The 16,855-nt window shown below is 46.5% G+C and overlaps 2 protein-coding genes across 2 annotated transcripts; both read right to left on the bottom strand.

The window, feature by feature from the left end:
* Positions 1 to 94: 94 nt before the first annotated feature.
* Positions 95 to 2,948, bottom strand: LOC115402279 (leucine-rich repeat-containing protein 74A-like). The gene is made up of 13 exons (XM_030110794.1): positions 2,849 to 2,948; positions 2,591 to 2,766; positions 2,396 to 2,503; positions 2,214 to 2,307; positions 2,076 to 2,125; positions 1,913 to 1,982; positions 1,398 to 1,474; positions 1,096 to 1,290; positions 924 to 1,016; positions 623 to 754; positions 443 to 547; positions 281 to 366; positions 95 to 132 (listed from the first exon to the last, which is right to left on the bottom strand). The coding sequence occupies exons 1-13, from the start codon at positions 2,946 to 2,948 to the stop codon at positions 114 to 116; spliced, it is 1,305 nt and encodes a 434-aa protein (XP_029966654.1). The 3' UTR covers positions 95 to 113.
* A 2,652-nt stretch (positions 2,949 to 5,600) lies between these two features.
* On the bottom strand, positions 5,601 to 14,927 carry LOC115402507 (jun dimerization protein 2-like). Its single transcript, XM_030111056.1, has 5 exons — positions 14,824 to 14,927; positions 13,985 to 14,037; positions 7,170 to 7,387; positions 6,630 to 6,734; positions 5,601 to 6,422 (listed from the first exon to the last, which is right to left on the bottom strand). Exons 3-5 carry the CDS (start codon positions 7,362 to 7,364, stop codon positions 6,231 to 6,233), a joined length of 492 nt encoding a protein of 163 aa, XP_029966916.1. The 5' UTR covers positions 7,365 to 7,387; positions 13,985 to 14,037; positions 14,824 to 14,927; the 3' UTR covers positions 5,601 to 6,230.
* Between the last annotated feature and the right edge of the window lie 1,928 nt (positions 14,928 to 16,855).

Here is a 16,855-nt window from a genome sequence, read left to right as displayed (position 1 = left end):
TGGCCGGGGTCAGCGGACCACGCCGATATGGAGAGAGAAAAGAAACTATGAGGTCAAAGAGATGAGAGAGAAAATATTGATGAATTTATTTTCAGGTGTGTCGTCCTCAGGTATCAGATATCCGCAAACTGGCTGCAACAGAGAGAGAGAGAGAGAGAGAGAGAGAGCGAGAGAGTTCATGTTACCCTTCATTTTGCATCTCTCTCTCCTCCTGCTCCAAAGAGCTTCCTGTGGTTTGGAAGTGTGTGTGCCGTGGGAGTGATCCGGCTCGCCGACTCACCTGTAGGCTATGCGACACGTGCACTTCCCGTCAAACTTCCTGACCAACCAGCCCAGCTGGTGTTGATCCAGAGGTAAGTTGGCTTCCTGCACACCAGACGGCATTCGGTCACTCATCACTCACCGCTGCGTTAGAATGAATGAATGAATGTAGGAGCCTCACCTTCACGGCCTTCCTGAAGTCTGCGGTGGAGACCTGCCTGCTTCCTTCTTTGTCCAGAGCCTTGAAGAAGTCCATCACGCTCATGTTCCTCTCGGCCAGGGACTCCTGTGTCCGGATCAGGACTTCAGGTTCAGTATTTTTAGGATGTTGTGAAAATGTTCTGTGTCCTTCATCGCCGACCTTAAAGACCTGCAGGGCGGTTAAGTTCCTGGTGACGAAGCTCATGGCGCTGTACTGCACATCCAGGGCAGGACGCCGCCGCCGCCGCGCTTCTGTCAGCATTTCTACAAAGTCCTCGTTCACAAACACACTCTACACGTGCACACACACACACACACACACGGTTACTCAGCTTTTCTCTGCAGTTCTTGACAAGTTATTTGTCTTATTTGGATATTTGCTGTGACAGGAAGTAAGACAGGAAGTTAAATGTATTCTGGCACTGAGAAATGATCATTACAGCTATTTTAGTGAAACTCACAGAAATGTCCAGGTTCTCCAGCGCAGACTTGTTGCTGAGAGCAGCTTTGAGGAGACTCAGAGCTCCGGTGTTGGTCATGGGGTTGTAGACGAGCTGAGCCGAGCCAAACGAGCATCAGCGGCAGACTCACAAAGCAAAGCGTTTGCTCTGGAAGCGGCTGTGACTGACGTACCTTGAGGACTCTGAGGGTGGGGTTAGAGGTCAGGCCCAGGCTCAGCAGCCCCGCCGCCTCGTCGTCCATGGCGTTGGCGCTGAGGTCCAGCAGCTCCAGCGTCCTGTTCTCCGTCAAAGCCTGGCTCAGACTCTTCGCCTCCGTCCCACCAAGACTGCTGTGCGACAGCAGGAGCTGCTTCAGGGTGGAGTTCACCTGAGGACAGAGCAACGAGAGAGAGACAGAGAGAGAGAGAGAGAGAGAGAGAGAGATGGAGAGCGACGCTGAGAATATCCTGAGCTGTTTAATGGAGCGTCGGTCACCTTTAGAGCGGTGAACAGAGACGATGCACCACGAAGACGATTCCAGCTCAGGTCCAGGAATTCAAGACAACTTCTGCCTGAAACACATTTGAACAGTCACAGATTGAGAAATCTTTCCTGTTCCTGTTTCATACACCTCAAGAGAGACTGGCCATCGTGTTGGAGCCCGAACATGAGCTATGAAACGTTATAAATCAGTATTTCTATGTTTCCACTCTACAGCGTACTGCCTGATGTTTGTGCCCCACTCTGGAGAAGGATCTGAGATATTCTGTATCTATAAAGGTGTTTGAAACATGAGCCGCTGTTTTCCAGAATTCTGATTATTGGTTTTGGACAATTATCAATGGATCTTGTGAACTTTGTATTTTCTTCTTAGAAATAAAGACGAGCTTGTATTTTGTGGTGCGGAGTCCTCACACTCTGCTGTTCACCAGTCGCGAGTTGCTCCCTGAAATGTGTGTGTTGTCTGTATCGGCCGTGTGTGAGGATGCATTAATCACCTAACATCTGACCCAGCAGTCCGTCTGCTCCGCTGCTGAACCTGTTGCTGCTGAGGTCCAGCTCTCTGATCAGACGGTCATCCTGGAACAAAGGTGAAGTGCAGAACTCAAGATTTTCAATATCCTCCTAGTTTGACTGTTTTATTTTCCCTTTGATTCATGACTTTGGACTCGCCTTTAAAGCATGTAGTAATAATTCAGCAGCAGAGTCATCGAAGTCGTTTCCTGAAGAGAACAAGCAGAGACCAATTCACGGCTGATCCCAGAGAAACACAGTCAGTTTCAGTTTGAGAACTTCAACAAAACCATTTACCCGACAGCTTGATGGATTTGACGTGATAATTGTCTAAGAGCATTTTGGAGACAACGGACGCTCCTTCAAGGCCCAACTGGTTGTGTGAAATGTTCTGGGAGGGGTTAGAACAAAAAAACACAAAATATATGAAGTGGACTCAACATGAGGTATGGAGGTGTTGTTGGTGTTTCCATAGTTACGAGGCTCTCTATAGTGGTGTTTGATTGAAGCATCTTCATCAGGTAGCGCGTCCCCTCTGCCTTCAGTCTGTTGTCTTCCAGCTCCAGTTTGGTCACCACCTTGTCGTCCTCACACAGCGAAACAAACAATCCCCTGTAACACTGAACATCTGTTGTTTCTGTCTCTCAGAGTTCACGGTGGGTGGAAGCGGTTACCTTCAGAGCCACGGCCAGAGCTCTGGCTCCCCGGGGGCCGACGCCGTAGTGATTCAGGTTGACGGTGGTGTCGCTGACGGCCCTGACGAAGGCCGAGACGGGGACGGCTCCGATCCGCCTGCAGGCCTGCAGGTACACCTCTGCACGGGACAGACCCCGTCTGCTGCCGGAGGAGTCTGAGAGGATGAAGAGGGACAGAGACATAGGGAGGACGGCCCGGAGGACGGGATCCAGGAGTCAGAGGGCACTTCAACGTACCGTCCTCGTCCAGGTCAGTGTCCCAATCTTGATCCTGGGTCAACTTCTGATCAGAGGTCAGGAGCTGAAGACCTGCAGCAGCTTCCTCAAGGTCGGCCATGACACCAGTAGGGTCTGAAAACCTCAACAGCAACACTGCAGGTAACACGGTTCAGTGATGGTCAGACCCAAACACAACTGTCAAGGTCAAATCAACATTTTATCTCTCATATTATTCATGATTTTTAACAAACTGAACTGCAGTCTCCCATTAGATCACAGAAATGTTTAAACTTTAAAACCAGGAAGTGTCTCAGTTTATTGACTGGGCTTATCGAGTAAAATAGTGCAATAAAAGGCTTTTAATTTGACGTTTTTCTTTGTTTTGGAACAGAGACTCCATATACATTCTCAAAAACAAAACAGTTACGACTGGAAATTATTACAATCAAAATATAAATCCATTTCTAAGGACACCGTGTGAGAGCAGTGAAGCTTGCTGACCTGGTCCACTTTCTGCTGATGACTGTCAGTCTGATCGCGCTGAGTTCAAGTCAGTAAAAGAAAAACGCACTTCACGGTATCAACGGTTCATCCAGACACACTTTTGTAACGAGTTTAAAACAGCTGGTTTTATTTAATACTTCTCAAAAAACCTTTTTTTTTATCTCTGTGGGAAATAATAGTGGAGGATTTTGTTTATACATCTAAGGCAGTTTTCATAGCGGCGTTGGATTGAAGTCGACGTTGAGTCGTGCAGTTCATAAAAATGTCCACTTGGTGGCGCCATTTCACCGTGAATAGTGTCAACCTGCCGCCAGCAGGCTCCTTCATCTCTGCAGCGTCTCCTTCTTCCCAACAATACATCTGTCTTTTCGGAAACTTTGTTTATTGGATTTTTTCTTTTCTTTTTTTTTTTTTTTCAATGAGACCTTTAACCACGCAGATGAAGAAAGGAGTTTTTGCCTAAGATTATCAAAATAATTAGCAAAATTAATCTCAAATTAAACTTTAGAAAAAATAGTGATTTTAAAAAAGTGGCAATCACTTTAATAAAACTGATGATTTTAAATATTTAAAAATGTTTTTCAAAAACTGAAAAATTCGAATACATATATAGTAACGTGAAATTAATAAACAAAACAAAAAAAAGTAATTCAACATCCAGAGTAAAACATGTGTTGCATCCTATTACAGGTGCATCTGGAAAGCAACATTCAGTTAAGGTGATTTATATAAATATATATGATTTCTTACACTGGAAGAAATTTAAGTTGTGAAAATTCCGAAATGCCACATGAACTACGGTTTTGGTGCACAGTTAACAGAAATATTATTTCAAGTATTAAGTATCAAGTATATTCAATATATTTTGAGACTTTTGTTTTTTTTCCCAGTAGTATGATAAAATTGTATGAACACTCAAAAACTCCCAGAGAATTCATCAAATAGTTGAGTCTTGGGATTGAATTCATTTTAAGGATATTAACCTGACCCCACAGAGATCAGGATAATGACGACCGCCATTCTCATTTCATCCAAAAATTTCCAAAAATTCAATTTCCAATACGATTGCAGACCTTTGGTCACGCCATGATTCACTTTCTATACAAAATATCCAATGTTTGTAGTTAAATCATTTTATTCAATTGGTTTATTTATCGAGTATAGACGACATTTTCAGATACATTACATTAAAAAAAATTAATGGCTTGTTTTTCTCTCCGCAGTATTACATTAAGACAAAAGGAATCAAACAATCTGCATCAACAGACTCTCTGACTCCTCCTTCAGCTCCAGTTTGTCCCATTTTTAATATTTAGCAGCCACTGACTGATTCTTTTTATTTATTTATTTTATTTATTATTTCATATGTACTTTAGAACAGGAAGCCCAAGTACAGACTTATGACTTCCACAGAGAACGCTTTGCGTTGCTCACTTCACGATTACGTTTTGTCCCACTTTGGACCTTTGTATGTCTCTCTACTCATTTTGTGCCGCATTGTGAAGTTCTGGATCCCCCTGTTTGTACACTTTTGATCCACTACGTGTTGTTAGTCATTCATCTGCGGCCGCCGTGTCTCTCTCTGTGATCTTAATCGTTCTGCACAGCGGTACGCCGATTGATCTGATTCTTTGTGGAGTTTGCAAATTCTCCCTGTGCAGATCTGTGGAGGTAACCGTTGCCATGGGAACCTTTTCATTCATCCTTGTTACTGCAACATTTCCAAGTGTTTCCACTTATAAGAACTAAAACTAAAATAAAACCTGATGAACATGCGCTTGAACTTTTCAGAGCAGTGTGAATAAGTTCTAATCAGCGGTTAGTCGTGTTGCGTGATCTAAAAAGTTAAATCAGGAACTATCTGCACCGCTGAGACTAGAACAAAGGCCACTATGGGAACCAGGCCCGGGAGGAAGGAGGGGGGGAAGAAAAAAAAAATCATGAATGGCCTGTTCAGAGTTGTGCAAATGAAAGTGCGGCCTTGACTTTGGCAACACGCCTCAGTGGAAGAAAACACAATTGCACAATGTTGACGGCAGTCATGTCAAAGCAGAGGAATCCACTGAGAAATGTGTCAAGTTGTAAAAGAAGAAGTGACGCTTTTTTTTCTTCCTTTTTTTCTAGTTAGAAAATAAAATTTAATCTATTCAGAGTAAAACAGAGTACAGAGATGCAGCTGAAGAGACTTCTGCTGGTTTTCTCAGCTGTTTGACAGCGCGACACGACAAAGAAGAGACAAGAGAAAATCACCTCGAGTGACCAGAAGGGCAGTTCATATATATGTTTATGTATACAAAGCAGTATAAAAACAGGTACAATAATGGACAGACGACTCGTGTAAACATCTTTTTGTGTATATGTGCTTTTTTCATGACGCCAGCGTCACCACAGATCGGATCAACCGCTAACTGCCATCGTCCAGGCAGAGTATAGAAACCAACCTTAAAAAAACAAACAAAAACAAAACAGAAACTCGCACACTACTCCTGGTGTATTCGTATTGAGTATTTTATCCTAAGAACTCTACACCGGTATATTTCGGCTAGCATACGTAGGAGAGCTGCAGAGCGCCGAGCCTCTGGCGGGTCCGCGGTCTGCTCGGGGCAGAGGTTCCCGGGCGCCGTCTCCATTGGTCCCTTTACGTAGAGATGCTTGAAGTGACAACGAGGCACAGCGGGTGTGGGCGGCGACGCGAGGCCAAGCTGGGCTTCTGCGGCCCTCCCGTGGACAGGGCCGGCTCGCGTGGCGGTGCTGAGGGAGCCCCGCCGCCTCAGCTCTTTGGACAGAGTCTCCAAAAGTCTTCGGGGCTCGAGTGCTTGTTGGTTGTGAGACGCGCCGCTCGGTCTGGGCTGTCGGGGGCGTGTCGTGCCCCCCCACTCCTTGCTTCTTCCGGGCTTCACTTGGCTTCGGGGGACAGCTGCTCCAGCAGCGGGTTGGCCTCGCTCTCGGGCGTCTTGACGCTGTCGGTCCTCACGATGCAGGTGGGCCGGTGGTGGTTGAGCATCACCATGAGCTGCTGCCGCTCCAGACGCAGCTCCTCGATCTGCGCCTTCAGCTCCGAGTTCACCATCTCCAGACGCTCCGATTCCTGAACAGAGGGGCCGAAACATGCTTTAACAGAAAGTCTCTGAATTACACATGTAGTGGCAGTTTGATCCACCCTTTCACAGGTTTTCTCAGAATTCATCAGGCTCATACGAGCACGTTCTTCAGACTGCTACATCTCAGACATTTCCTCTTGAGGCAGAGTTTTCTACACAGTCGACAGCAGCTCAGGGCGGAGTCATGAACTCACCCTTTGAAGGAAATCGGTCCGTTCCTTCTTTTTGTTTCGGCACCGTGCTGCCGCCACCTTGTTTTTCTCCCTTCTGCGTTTCCTTCTTTCTTCATCTTCATCCATCTGGAAACACAATATATGGTTGAGACGAAAGTTGGCACTGAATGCTTTTTTTCGTGTTGAAAAGAAAAAGCCTTGCTCGTCAGTGGCTGCTGCTACATGGAGGGGAGTCTGCTGGTCATGTCTTGTAACGTCGTGTGAAATAGTGGCGAAAACAGGAGAAAGGAGGAACCCTGTTGGTGATGTGATCCCATGCTGGACCGCTTCCCGCTGCTGCAGCTTTGTGTGCTCGTGTGTTTTGTAACGTCACTGTGTGAGGCGCTCCTCTTCCCGAACAACTCGTCATAAATTTACATGGATGTGAAGCGAGTTGGCGAGAGGACGAGGAACATCCTGACTCTACGAGCCCCCTGAACCTGACGCTGCATCTTTCACACGCCCTCCCCCCGGCGCCGCTTCCTCTTTTCGCCCGTCGTCTCTTCCCCCCCCCCCCCTCACCTCCGTCTTGATGGCCAGCGGCCTCTTCCCCAGCCTCCCCAGGAAGTGCAGCGGGGACAGCATGGTGCCCAGCTGCCGGAAGTCGGCCAGCTTGAGCTGATCCGTGAGCGTGGTGGCCGAGATGCCCGCCAGCGGGCCCAGGCTGGGCAGGGAGCCCGCCGCCATCGCAGGGTCGGGTATCTGTCCCGGCATCATGTCCGACCCGGCCACCGCCGCCGCTGTGCAGAGAGAGAGAGGAAGGAAGAGAGGGAACCGTCAGGATGAGAGAACCAGACTAAAAACAACTTGCTGACTGTAAATTAAAAAAAAAAAATTAAAAAAAAAAAAGCCAGAGCAGCTTTTTTTAGCCTCCAAGTGGAAAGTAGCACGAACACACCTCTTTTAAAGACTTGACTTTTATTTCCCTCCAGACTGAAATAACAGCCAATTAAATCTCTGCTACGACAAATGAATCAACAATGAACTAAATAACAGATTTTTAAGCTTAAAGGGCTTAAAATATCCAGTTTTCTGGTAATAAAAAAAAAAAAACACATATAGATGTCTTTTATCAGGGGAGAATTTCCATCCAGTCAGGGTTTTTATCTTTTTGCTCTCTATTCATAATAATCAAACCGACAGCTCTAAAACATCATTAGAGATAAAATAAGCCGGCATTTCTCCTCACTGGTAATTTACTGCCTTCCGTCCCTTTTTGTCACATATCTTTTGTAAATTGAGGGTTGTCATTTCCAGGACTGCATTTGAACGTTGACGGCTTTGACAGCTGTGTTATCTTCTTAGTCGGCAACACGAATGCACACACACTCGTGATGGATAAAAGTTTCAGTGTCGTTTTTTTCCGCTAAGAGGATTCAGAGGATATCAAAAGGAAAACAGATCGGGCAGCAGCACTCGCACATTCCATCGCCGCCCTCTTTCGACAATCCGGGGCAGTTTGGAGGGTTTCGACCGCAACGCTTTTCAATATAATCAAGGGGGGAAAGAAAAAAAAAAAAAGTCTGTGCAGGCACAAAGGAAGTGGCTGCAGAATTAAAAGACGTCTCTCTAATTACTGTAAGAGTTGGAAGGCTTCCGAAAGGCCAAATAAAAAACAAATGTTACAGATGAGAGCAGCGTAACATGAACTGCCTCTGCCCGGCCCGGCGATACGAAGCAGAGGCAGACAGACGGCTGTGCTCTCAGGAAAATCAAACTCAACACACGGTTTGTCTCTAATTCGTCGATTACCAACTGCTGATGCTTCGAAACACATGAGGGGCTGAACGCAGAGCTGCGAGGAGCTTCCTTCAGACGTATGATGGCAATATGCCTCTGACGCTAACGGCCCAATTCATGTTGGCCTGGCGAGCGTGGAGCCGCGGCTCGACAGGTTGAACAAAGCCCCTCTCATATAGAACCAACAAAGACGAGCATTGTGAGGCGCTGCACAAACAGCTGACTCTGCCGGCGACGAGCTCACCGGCTCATTGTACTGAAAGTTACACCAGGTTTTAGATATGTACAATATATGTTATATATTTATACATTAGTGCAGGGCTGAAAGAATTACCCTCTTACAAAGGAAGCAGAGGGGAAAAAAAAAGTCCTGGTTATGTAACAGTATTCTGATGTACTCCACCCTGCTTTTGGGCTGTTCCTGCAGTGTTTTTACAGTGGGACAGGGTTTTACTGTGGCGCACGGCAGAGACCGAACGTATGAATCAATACTGAGGCACGAGGCTGTTCTGTCTGCGAGTGATTTCAGACGTCACGATTATTTCCTCTACTCTCTCGTGAGGACACACTTTCTTCCCCCAGTGAACCTCAGTTGTGTGGATGTGTGCGATTGATTCTCTGCTACTGATGATGAACGGATGGACGCGCTAAACGACTGAAAAATCACATTATTGGTAACTGCAATGACCCAAGAAAAAAAACTCTGCAGTAGAACCATCCACAGATGGAATTCCTCAGTGCAGATAAAGCTCAATACTCTTAAAAACTACACTGCATTAAGCATTCATTTGACGGATTGGACCAGGCCGGTCTTCTCATTTTGACCCGACTGCACAACAATCTGGTCATAAACAGCACTGCCACAGGAAGGCGAAAGACTGAACATCATTCACCTGAATAGAGACAAGAGGAGTTTTGCAATTTAGCAGCTCGGTGTTGGAGCACACTGAGCGTTGGTGTGCCTACGGTCATTTTATCACTTAAATATTTGGACTCCCCCTCTCTTTCCTCCCTCCCTCTCGGGAGAAGAAGGTGATGGAGCCTTCTGGTTCTGATCTGAGGGAGACAGAGCGTGGCTGCAGAGCTGCATATCTCATGGTGTCACTTAAACATTACGCTCTATGTGTTCTCTCACAGGCTCTTGCTGGTCAATAACTGCGATGGAATTCAGAAGATGCTTTCCAAGCTGACTGCAGACTGAGACGGCGGCCACAGGAACTGAAGCGCCCGTTAAAAATGGGTGAGTAAACCACTTCGCGAGCCAAATCGGAGTCGAATGTCCACGCTGACCAGACACAAGGGGCCAGTTTGCAGACTCAAATTATGCTGCAACCTGGACAATTTCTCACAGGAAATGGACACAGTGGGGGAAAAAAAAATGTCTTCAAAAATAATCCTATTTAATGTCTATTGGATCAACTGGTGTTCAACAAACTGTAACTGAACCCTGCTCAGTCAGACATTGTGCTAGGAAAGCCCCCATTCCTCAGTAACGGCTTGTTGAAACACGCTGCTGAAGCCAGCGCTCGTCTCACACACACACACACACACACACACACACACACACACACACACACACACACACACACACACACACACACACACACACACACACACACACACACACACACTCAGAGTGAAATAAACCCTGTTTCTGTCTGGACAGCATCAGATCACATGAACCCGTCCCTCTGAAAAGAGGCGCAGAGCCAGACGAGCATTACAAAGATTCACCGCGCAATAAAACACAAACCCAGAGACACATTCTCCACCTTCAGAGTCTCATCGATAACGGACGATAACCTCTTCAGGAGCGGTATTGTCTTTCGCCTCAATCAATTGTCAAAACTCTGTGTGTGAAGCGCCATGTGGTGAAGTTACGTAACGGACATCCCTGACGGGGGGAAGGCAGTCAGATGTGTCGTTTACATGGACTCTGATCAGATCACAAACAGGGTTCCAGGGTTACAGCACCTCCTCCGATCAGACTGTAATCTGAGGCCCCGTTTACACGGTGATGTCCGCGTGCTCGCCATCGCTAACGTTTATCACGTAGCGTTCTCAGCCTGCAAAACCAAACAGCACTCGCTTGTGGCCAAACACGAAAACGACACCATTTTCAGTCTGTCTGCTCGTCAACGCAACTTTTGACAAGTTTCATCGAACTTGACTGTACTTTTTCAAAACTATATTTATCATCAGAAGAGTGAGAGAAATGCGGGGTGTTTTTTTTGGTCCCTTCCCGGTGTCGGCGGCGGTCTGCAGCGGAGGATTAGCGGTCAGCGTTTGATGACGCAACGCCTTCACTGTGCTTCTGCGGTGGAGCAGAAAAGCCATTGCCACAGCTCTTTAGGCCCACGGCAGCCCGAGACAAAGACACCTACACAGCCCGGCAGAAAGCGTGGGCACGGCGAGCCGAGAAGGAGACCAACTGCAGCCAAGGGCGGGGCAGCACAAATGTCATGTATTAGTTATGAAATATAGGACTGTACTCCACACGGGGTCTGGCGCGGCCCCAAAACCAATCCTGAGTGCACGTGAGCTGCGGTGAGCCAGAGGTGTGCGTTGAAGGGAGTCGGCCTGAGGGCCCGTTCGGCAGGTCCCAGTGTGTCCTGTGTATACATTGTCCCGTTTTCTGCTTTCTATGCTTATACTCCATCTGTCTTCAGTTCGACCGACTGCGTCCATTTCCTGAGAGCAATTAGCAGCGCTGAGGAATTCAGCCCCTTACCGACAGCCAGCAGCACGACTGGAGGCCCTATTATCCGGGGGAAGGAGAGGGTTTGGGGGGGTGGGCTATAGGGGAGGGGGGTTCAAAGCCTTCTCATTACATATTTACACTCTTACAGGGCAGCAGATTAACCTCTCCTGACACTGCAGTGTTCTCAGTGTGCTTGTTGTTAAATCCCTATCACCCCATGCTCGCTTTCCGGCAGGAGCGTGATTTGTCTGCGCGCTTTATCATCGTCTGCTTTCGGATTACGAAAGCGTGTTTGTTTCTCACACACTCCGGCCGCGTCCTTCTCTCCAAAACAACTTTTCACAGGCGGCCCTTACGGCTCTCGCCCCACGCGAGCAACGAAAAAGAGCAGCGAGCGCAGGGGGCGGCGGCCAAGACACACTCGCCCGATGTGCGGCCAAGGTCTCGGCGATCATCATTACCGTCTGCGCTCGGTGTGTTGAGTTACAGGCTTTCGCAATCCTCCGAGGAAACGCGGGGAATTTGGCACCGGCTTTCCTTGAGGACAGGACAGCCCAAATATACAGTATCAACATTCCTCCCGCCCCCTATGATATTTTCATTGGAGGGACAAGACAAGACACAGGCGCACACCGACAGGGTCTGCAGCGCGCCGGCCTCTGATCGCCTGACTTCCAGTCACTGATCATGTGTGGTAGTGGAACTCTTTATCACAACAGAAAATAGGAGCTCTTTTCATTTCAGCTTTTCAATTCTGTTTTGGATGCTCCTAAAGGTGAAAACAGCCACAAAAGAGGGAAGGAACCTCTCAGAACTCCCTGTTGAAGACAAATTAATCTTCCCAAAGCTGTTTGGAGCATTAGAAAAGATTCAACCTTGCAGGGCTGTCGGCGAGGACGAGACTCTCGGCTGCAGCAAAAACCGGAGCAGAACTCGACTTCTCCTCAGTCTGGATGTCTCAGCAGAAAGCGAGCCACTCACAGTGAAGTTACACAAGGAGACCTTACTCACTGCATTTCATTCCAGACTTTAGCTAAGCAATGACAAATATGTCAGAAAAATCAAAATATGAGGCACCTGCAGGAATGCACAAAGCATGAATACTGTGGCTGCCTTCATTTCAACATTACTATGTGATCGTTGGCTCGGTTCCTGCTCGGCCAGCCTCGTGCCATTCAAACAGTCACTCATCTATGTTCTGCATCTGGGTGGTCCTGCTTGAATTATTGTAATGTTACTATTTCCCTCCACGCTATAAGTCAAGATTAGACTGTGCACGGCACGGAGCTTTGACTCGGCTCAGACATGGATTAAATGAATCAAAATGTGAAATGCAGACAGGAGCCTTTTCAAATGTATGGCGCTCGCTGCGGTGACAAATCCAAAGTGAGCCATGCGCAATCTCTGACAGCAAGATGTTGGCCAACCAAGTCCAGAAAATTAGATTGAATGGTGCCTGTTGAAGCAATCGCCCCTCTTATGTAACGTGTGGTCGTCACTTTAATGCCGGCTCATACTTTGTCCTCTGATATTTCCTCATCTGCCCCGCGTCAAGTCGACACTTGTACACTGCAGACAGTGGAGTGGTTCAACAGCCCCCGGTGTCAGCACCGCGCCGTTGATTCACTCCATTTGTTGGGCTGGGGTCGATGGCCTGGGCAGCTTTTTTAATGAGGAGGAGTGTTTCTGTGTGTGTGCATAAAGAAATCTGGCTTCAATTCCAAAAGTAATTCAAGAAATCTGGACATAATAACTACGTACCAGTCTTAAAAAAAAATAATAATAACAAAAGACCTTTCACTCTTTTTGGTTTTAATGCAGCTTCTCTGTTACACCTTTGGACGTTTGGGTATTTGCTTCCATGGTGTACACCTAGTCTATCTGAACACACTGTTTTTACAAACCATGTGGAAAGGCTTATAGAGACGACAATGTGATACCCACAGCAGTGAACAGCAGCTCCCCCAGCATAAGTATTAGTAGCACCGAGTCTGGCTGTTGCATAGTTGGCTCCCTCGCCTGCAATGCGTCTGCAGCCTATTCAGTGTTCTGGGGTGCAGCTTGGCAATTCCAGCTCTCAAGAGACACACTGGAAGGCATTTCTACTTAAAATAAACCCTGTGCGCCCACGTCCAGCCTCTCAGCCCTGTCGGCCCTGTGCTGCTTGTCGGCTCGCCAGCCCTTCCCCATTAATCCACTGCAGCGTTCCATTTATGCGGAAACCATCCCACGGATGTGCCCGGGCAGGCGCTGGGGCATTTAAACCCCCTGCAACATGCACGCTCATTCACTTAGACAACACACAAACACAGATGCGGACACAAAGGAAGCATGTGTATAAAGAGCATGCACATAGTTTCCCCTGCGTGGCATATGTTTGTGGCAGCATGCACTGCACCAGCTGTGTAGGAAAACACTGAACCTGTGAACCTGCAAGTCACTGAGACAAACATGCAATTCCCCCCCCCCCTCCCCCTCCCCCCGTAACATGATTGACCTTTCACCTTCACACTATTGAGAACTGATTAGATGGCCTACATTTGCAGAGTAAATCTTTTCAAAGTTTGCAAAGATTAGAATGAGTTGTTTACTTAGTTGTATGCAGACTTCGGTGTGAGATACCCTCATTGTTGCATCAAGAAAAGTAAAATACACTGAGCATGTGTGGCGTGATGAACCGAAGCAAAGATTACACACACAAACTAATGTGAGTGCACATTCTTGGCTGTGCTCACATGCTGCCAAAGAAACTTCACAGTTCATTTACATCACTTTTGTACCGAGTAAAGCAAACAGTGATACTCTCAAAGGAGCAGTTTGGATGAAATGAGGGGTTCAGAGAACCACTGGGTTGAATGCATGATGATCTTGCTTTAACTACATCAATAATACTCACTCAGAGAAAACTTGTCAGTCCTCTTCTGGCAATGATGCAACTTTATTTGGACGCTGCAGACAGAAAAAAAATTATGTTATTACAATGGAAAATTAACTCAAAACGATTATGACTGACTTTTTTCTCATCATGTTATTGTGAGATGAATATTTTGCAGATTTTTGCAGAACAATTGCATGGAAATACACTACTTTTAAAATTAGAGGATATTTATCCAAACAAACTTGTAAATCTTTCAAATTTGGCTATTTGTGAAGATTTCAAACTGCAGAAATCTGCCTAAAAAGCACATCTTTGCAGCAGTAATGAAGAATGCCATTTTACTAGAAAGCCAAAATCTATAATCTTGCAATCCTTTCAAATCTGGCTCTCTAACTTTACTATCTGTGAAGATTTAGAAGTGCTGATTAAAAAAAAAAAAAAGTCTGATCAAGTGTAAGTTGCAGCAATCTGCACAAAAATCACAACTCCTCAGCATGAATGATGACGACCAGGAGAAATGCTACTGAAAAAACGGACCTTAGCTTTAGCAGGCACTCCGGCGAGCACCGGGTTACATAACTAACCCACAACTTGAGTTTAGCAACACCGGGAGCAACAGTCCAGAGATGGAAATACCTCCTGACACAAGATGCGTCTGCGAGCAACGTCCAGTCCGGCGACAGTTGCTACAACACTCGTAACAACAGCGTAGTTAAACGGCGGCGGCGGCGGCGGCGGCAAACGCACCGCCGCGGCGCGAGCTCGGAAAAACTTTTCACTCTTTCTCTCTGTAACTGAACCAGAATGGCTCGCCGTGGGTTCAGAAATGCTAGAGGAGGGGGCGAATCGGCGCTTACCTGCGGAGCGTCCAGAAGGAGCGGCGATAACGTGCCGGAGTCGGATGTAGGTTTTGGGACTAAGTGAGGTCGTTGCATCAGCCCCGTTTAAGTACTCAGGGCGGAGGAATGCGGAAGTGCTGCTACAGACGTAAGCGTGCGTGAAAATAATGTGAGGGGGCGGGGCTTGGTTTGGCCACGCCCATAGCAACCGAGCAAAAATACATACACAGACCGGGAGGAGGAAAGTTTCAGCCAAGGGACAGACCGAGAGGGAGATCCGATCATCCCGACAGTCAGTAAATAAAATAAACATGCTGCTGTCCATCCTCTGCTGCACCTTGCTGTTGTTGTTGTTGTTGTTGTTGTTGTTGTTTTACTTTGACAGACTTACAGTGTCCAAATGTGATGAGCAAATCCTTAAATTTGAATAGCTTCCAATCTAGCAAACCCCTCACAAACAAGTGATTCCCAACCAGGGGGCACACAGAGGTTGTAAAGTCCTCTTGGTTGTAAAGGGTATTCCATTATTTTCAGGTCTTAAAAATAGGCAAGTCAGCATATAACTCATTTATATTACACAGTGCGTCATAATGACTTTCCTCCAATGTAATCCGGAATAGACTTCAACACTTATGATCTGCATTGGATGAAGCCGCATAGAGGTACAGAGATATTTTAAACCTTATTATCCTAAATTAAAAAAAAAATGCAGTCTAGACCAGTGGAACTACAATGGTCTTATGGGGAGCACAGGGTGGTGACATCCAGACAGGGATCTGTCTGTAAGGAGTTTGCATGTTTCCACAACCTAAAGAAATGCTCCTTTGGTGCATCCATAGCTCAAGAAAGGTAATAGTGATGGCCTAGTGGTTAAAGCAGTGATATCTTTTGTGGTGAACCCATGAAGGGAGCTGCCCAGCAGACTGAGATCATCAATACACTACAAATTTAAAAGATATATGTGTATTTTTTGCGAAGGAAAGGGAACCTTGCATCACATTCAATCCAGCTATTTTCTCCTTAACTGCTGGAATTATTCCTGCAAAGGAGAAAGCCCATGGTTATGACAACTGTCATAACACATTTCCATCACGACTCCTTGTTTTTCACCACTAACCCCCAAAAGCCATTTCACCCTCCGGGTTGCTCTCAGATGTTTGTACAGATCAGTCCTTAGCACAGTTTTTACACATGTTTCTAAGCCTACGAGAGGCAGTCAGCTTTATTTGTCTACAGACAAACTCAACCCAGAGCTAAGATCCCACATTTTCAGCTGACAGAGGGAGTTTGATGCTTAAGTAAATGTTATAAATCCTGTGGGGCTTTTGTACATGTGTATTCAGATGTTGTCAGATCCTGTCTTATTTTCCCAAATCACTCTTTAAAAGTAGCCGATTCATGAAACCGAACAACCAAAACACACCACCTTGGTCAAGTATTTGTCATAGTGGGTCCAGAACTTTCCAGAAAAAAGGGAGTGACTGCCCCTTCCTGCTGCTTCCCTCTAGTGTGGGTAGCTGTAACTACATCCAGTGGTATTATGCAGGATGTCCTCGCTGACTCAACCTGAGCGGATGAGGGTTAGGAGGTTCAGGGAGCCACAGGGATGACAGAGATGAACCAGCAAGCTTCTTTAAACAGTCGGCTACCAGAATGAAAAGCCTTCTCCAAAATCCATGGAAAGTCATGTGGTCGTGGTCTTAAAAAGAATTCACTGGGTGATAAATGGACAACGTTTGTGTGGACCGTTACATAAAATCAGCATATTGAGGCTGCAGTTGATCTACAGCGACACATTTATTTAGGCCGTTCAGCTTCTCAGTGTCTGAAAAGTGTTTTAATATGTCATTATGTAACAATCATTTTTGGTATATTTTTCACCATTTCTACTATTGGTTCTTGCACTATGCCAGCTCAACTGTTCCACCCAGAACAAGCAGCTGAGTTATTTATTAGAGGCTCACTGAAATACCCCACTCTGGTCCTTTTTTTAGATTCTAATTTGGTTCTGCAGTAATTCATGTCTCTCATCTGAGGAGAGGTCAGCGTG

The sequence above is a fragment of the Salarias fasciatus genome, chromosome 15, assembly GCF_902148845.1.
Source record: "Salarias fasciatus chromosome 15, fSalaFa1.1, whole genome shotgun sequence".
Classification (NCBI taxonomy): domain Eukaryota; kingdom Metazoa; phylum Chordata; class Actinopteri; order Blenniiformes; family Blenniidae; genus Salarias; species Salarias fasciatus.
This window is presented reverse-complemented; position numbering and strand designations above follow the sequence as displayed.

What these genes read in the sequence shown, in the direction of transcription:
- LOC115402279 (XM_030110794.1), bottom strand. Translation starts at nt 2,948, where the DNA reads ATGGCCGACCTTGAGGAAGCTGCTGCAGGTCTTCAGCTCCTGACCTCT. An exon ending in CTCTGTTCACCGCTCTAAAG is followed by an intron (nt 1,291 to 1,397) that starts GTGACCGACGCT and finishes CTCTGTCCTCAG; the next exon opens with GTGAACTCCACCCTGAAGCA. An exon ending in TGGAGAACCTGGACATTTCT is followed by an intron (nt 755 to 923) that starts GTGAGTTTCACT and finishes GTGCACGTGTAG; the next exon opens with AGTGTGTTTGTGAACGAGGA.
- LOC115402507 (XM_030111056.1), bottom strand. Translation starts at nt 7,364, where the DNA reads ATGATGCCGGGACAGATACCCGACCCTGCGATGGCGGCGGGCTCCCTG. An exon ending in CGCTGGCCATCAAGACGGAG is followed by an intron (nt 6,735 to 7,169) that starts GTGAGGGGGGGG and finishes TTGTGTTTCCAG; the next exon opens with ATGGATGAAGATGAAGAAAG. An exon ending in GGACCGATTTCCTTCAAAGG is followed by an intron (nt 6,423 to 6,629) that starts GTGAGTTCATGA and finishes CCCTCTGTTCAG; the next exon opens with GAATCGGAGCGTCTGGAGAT.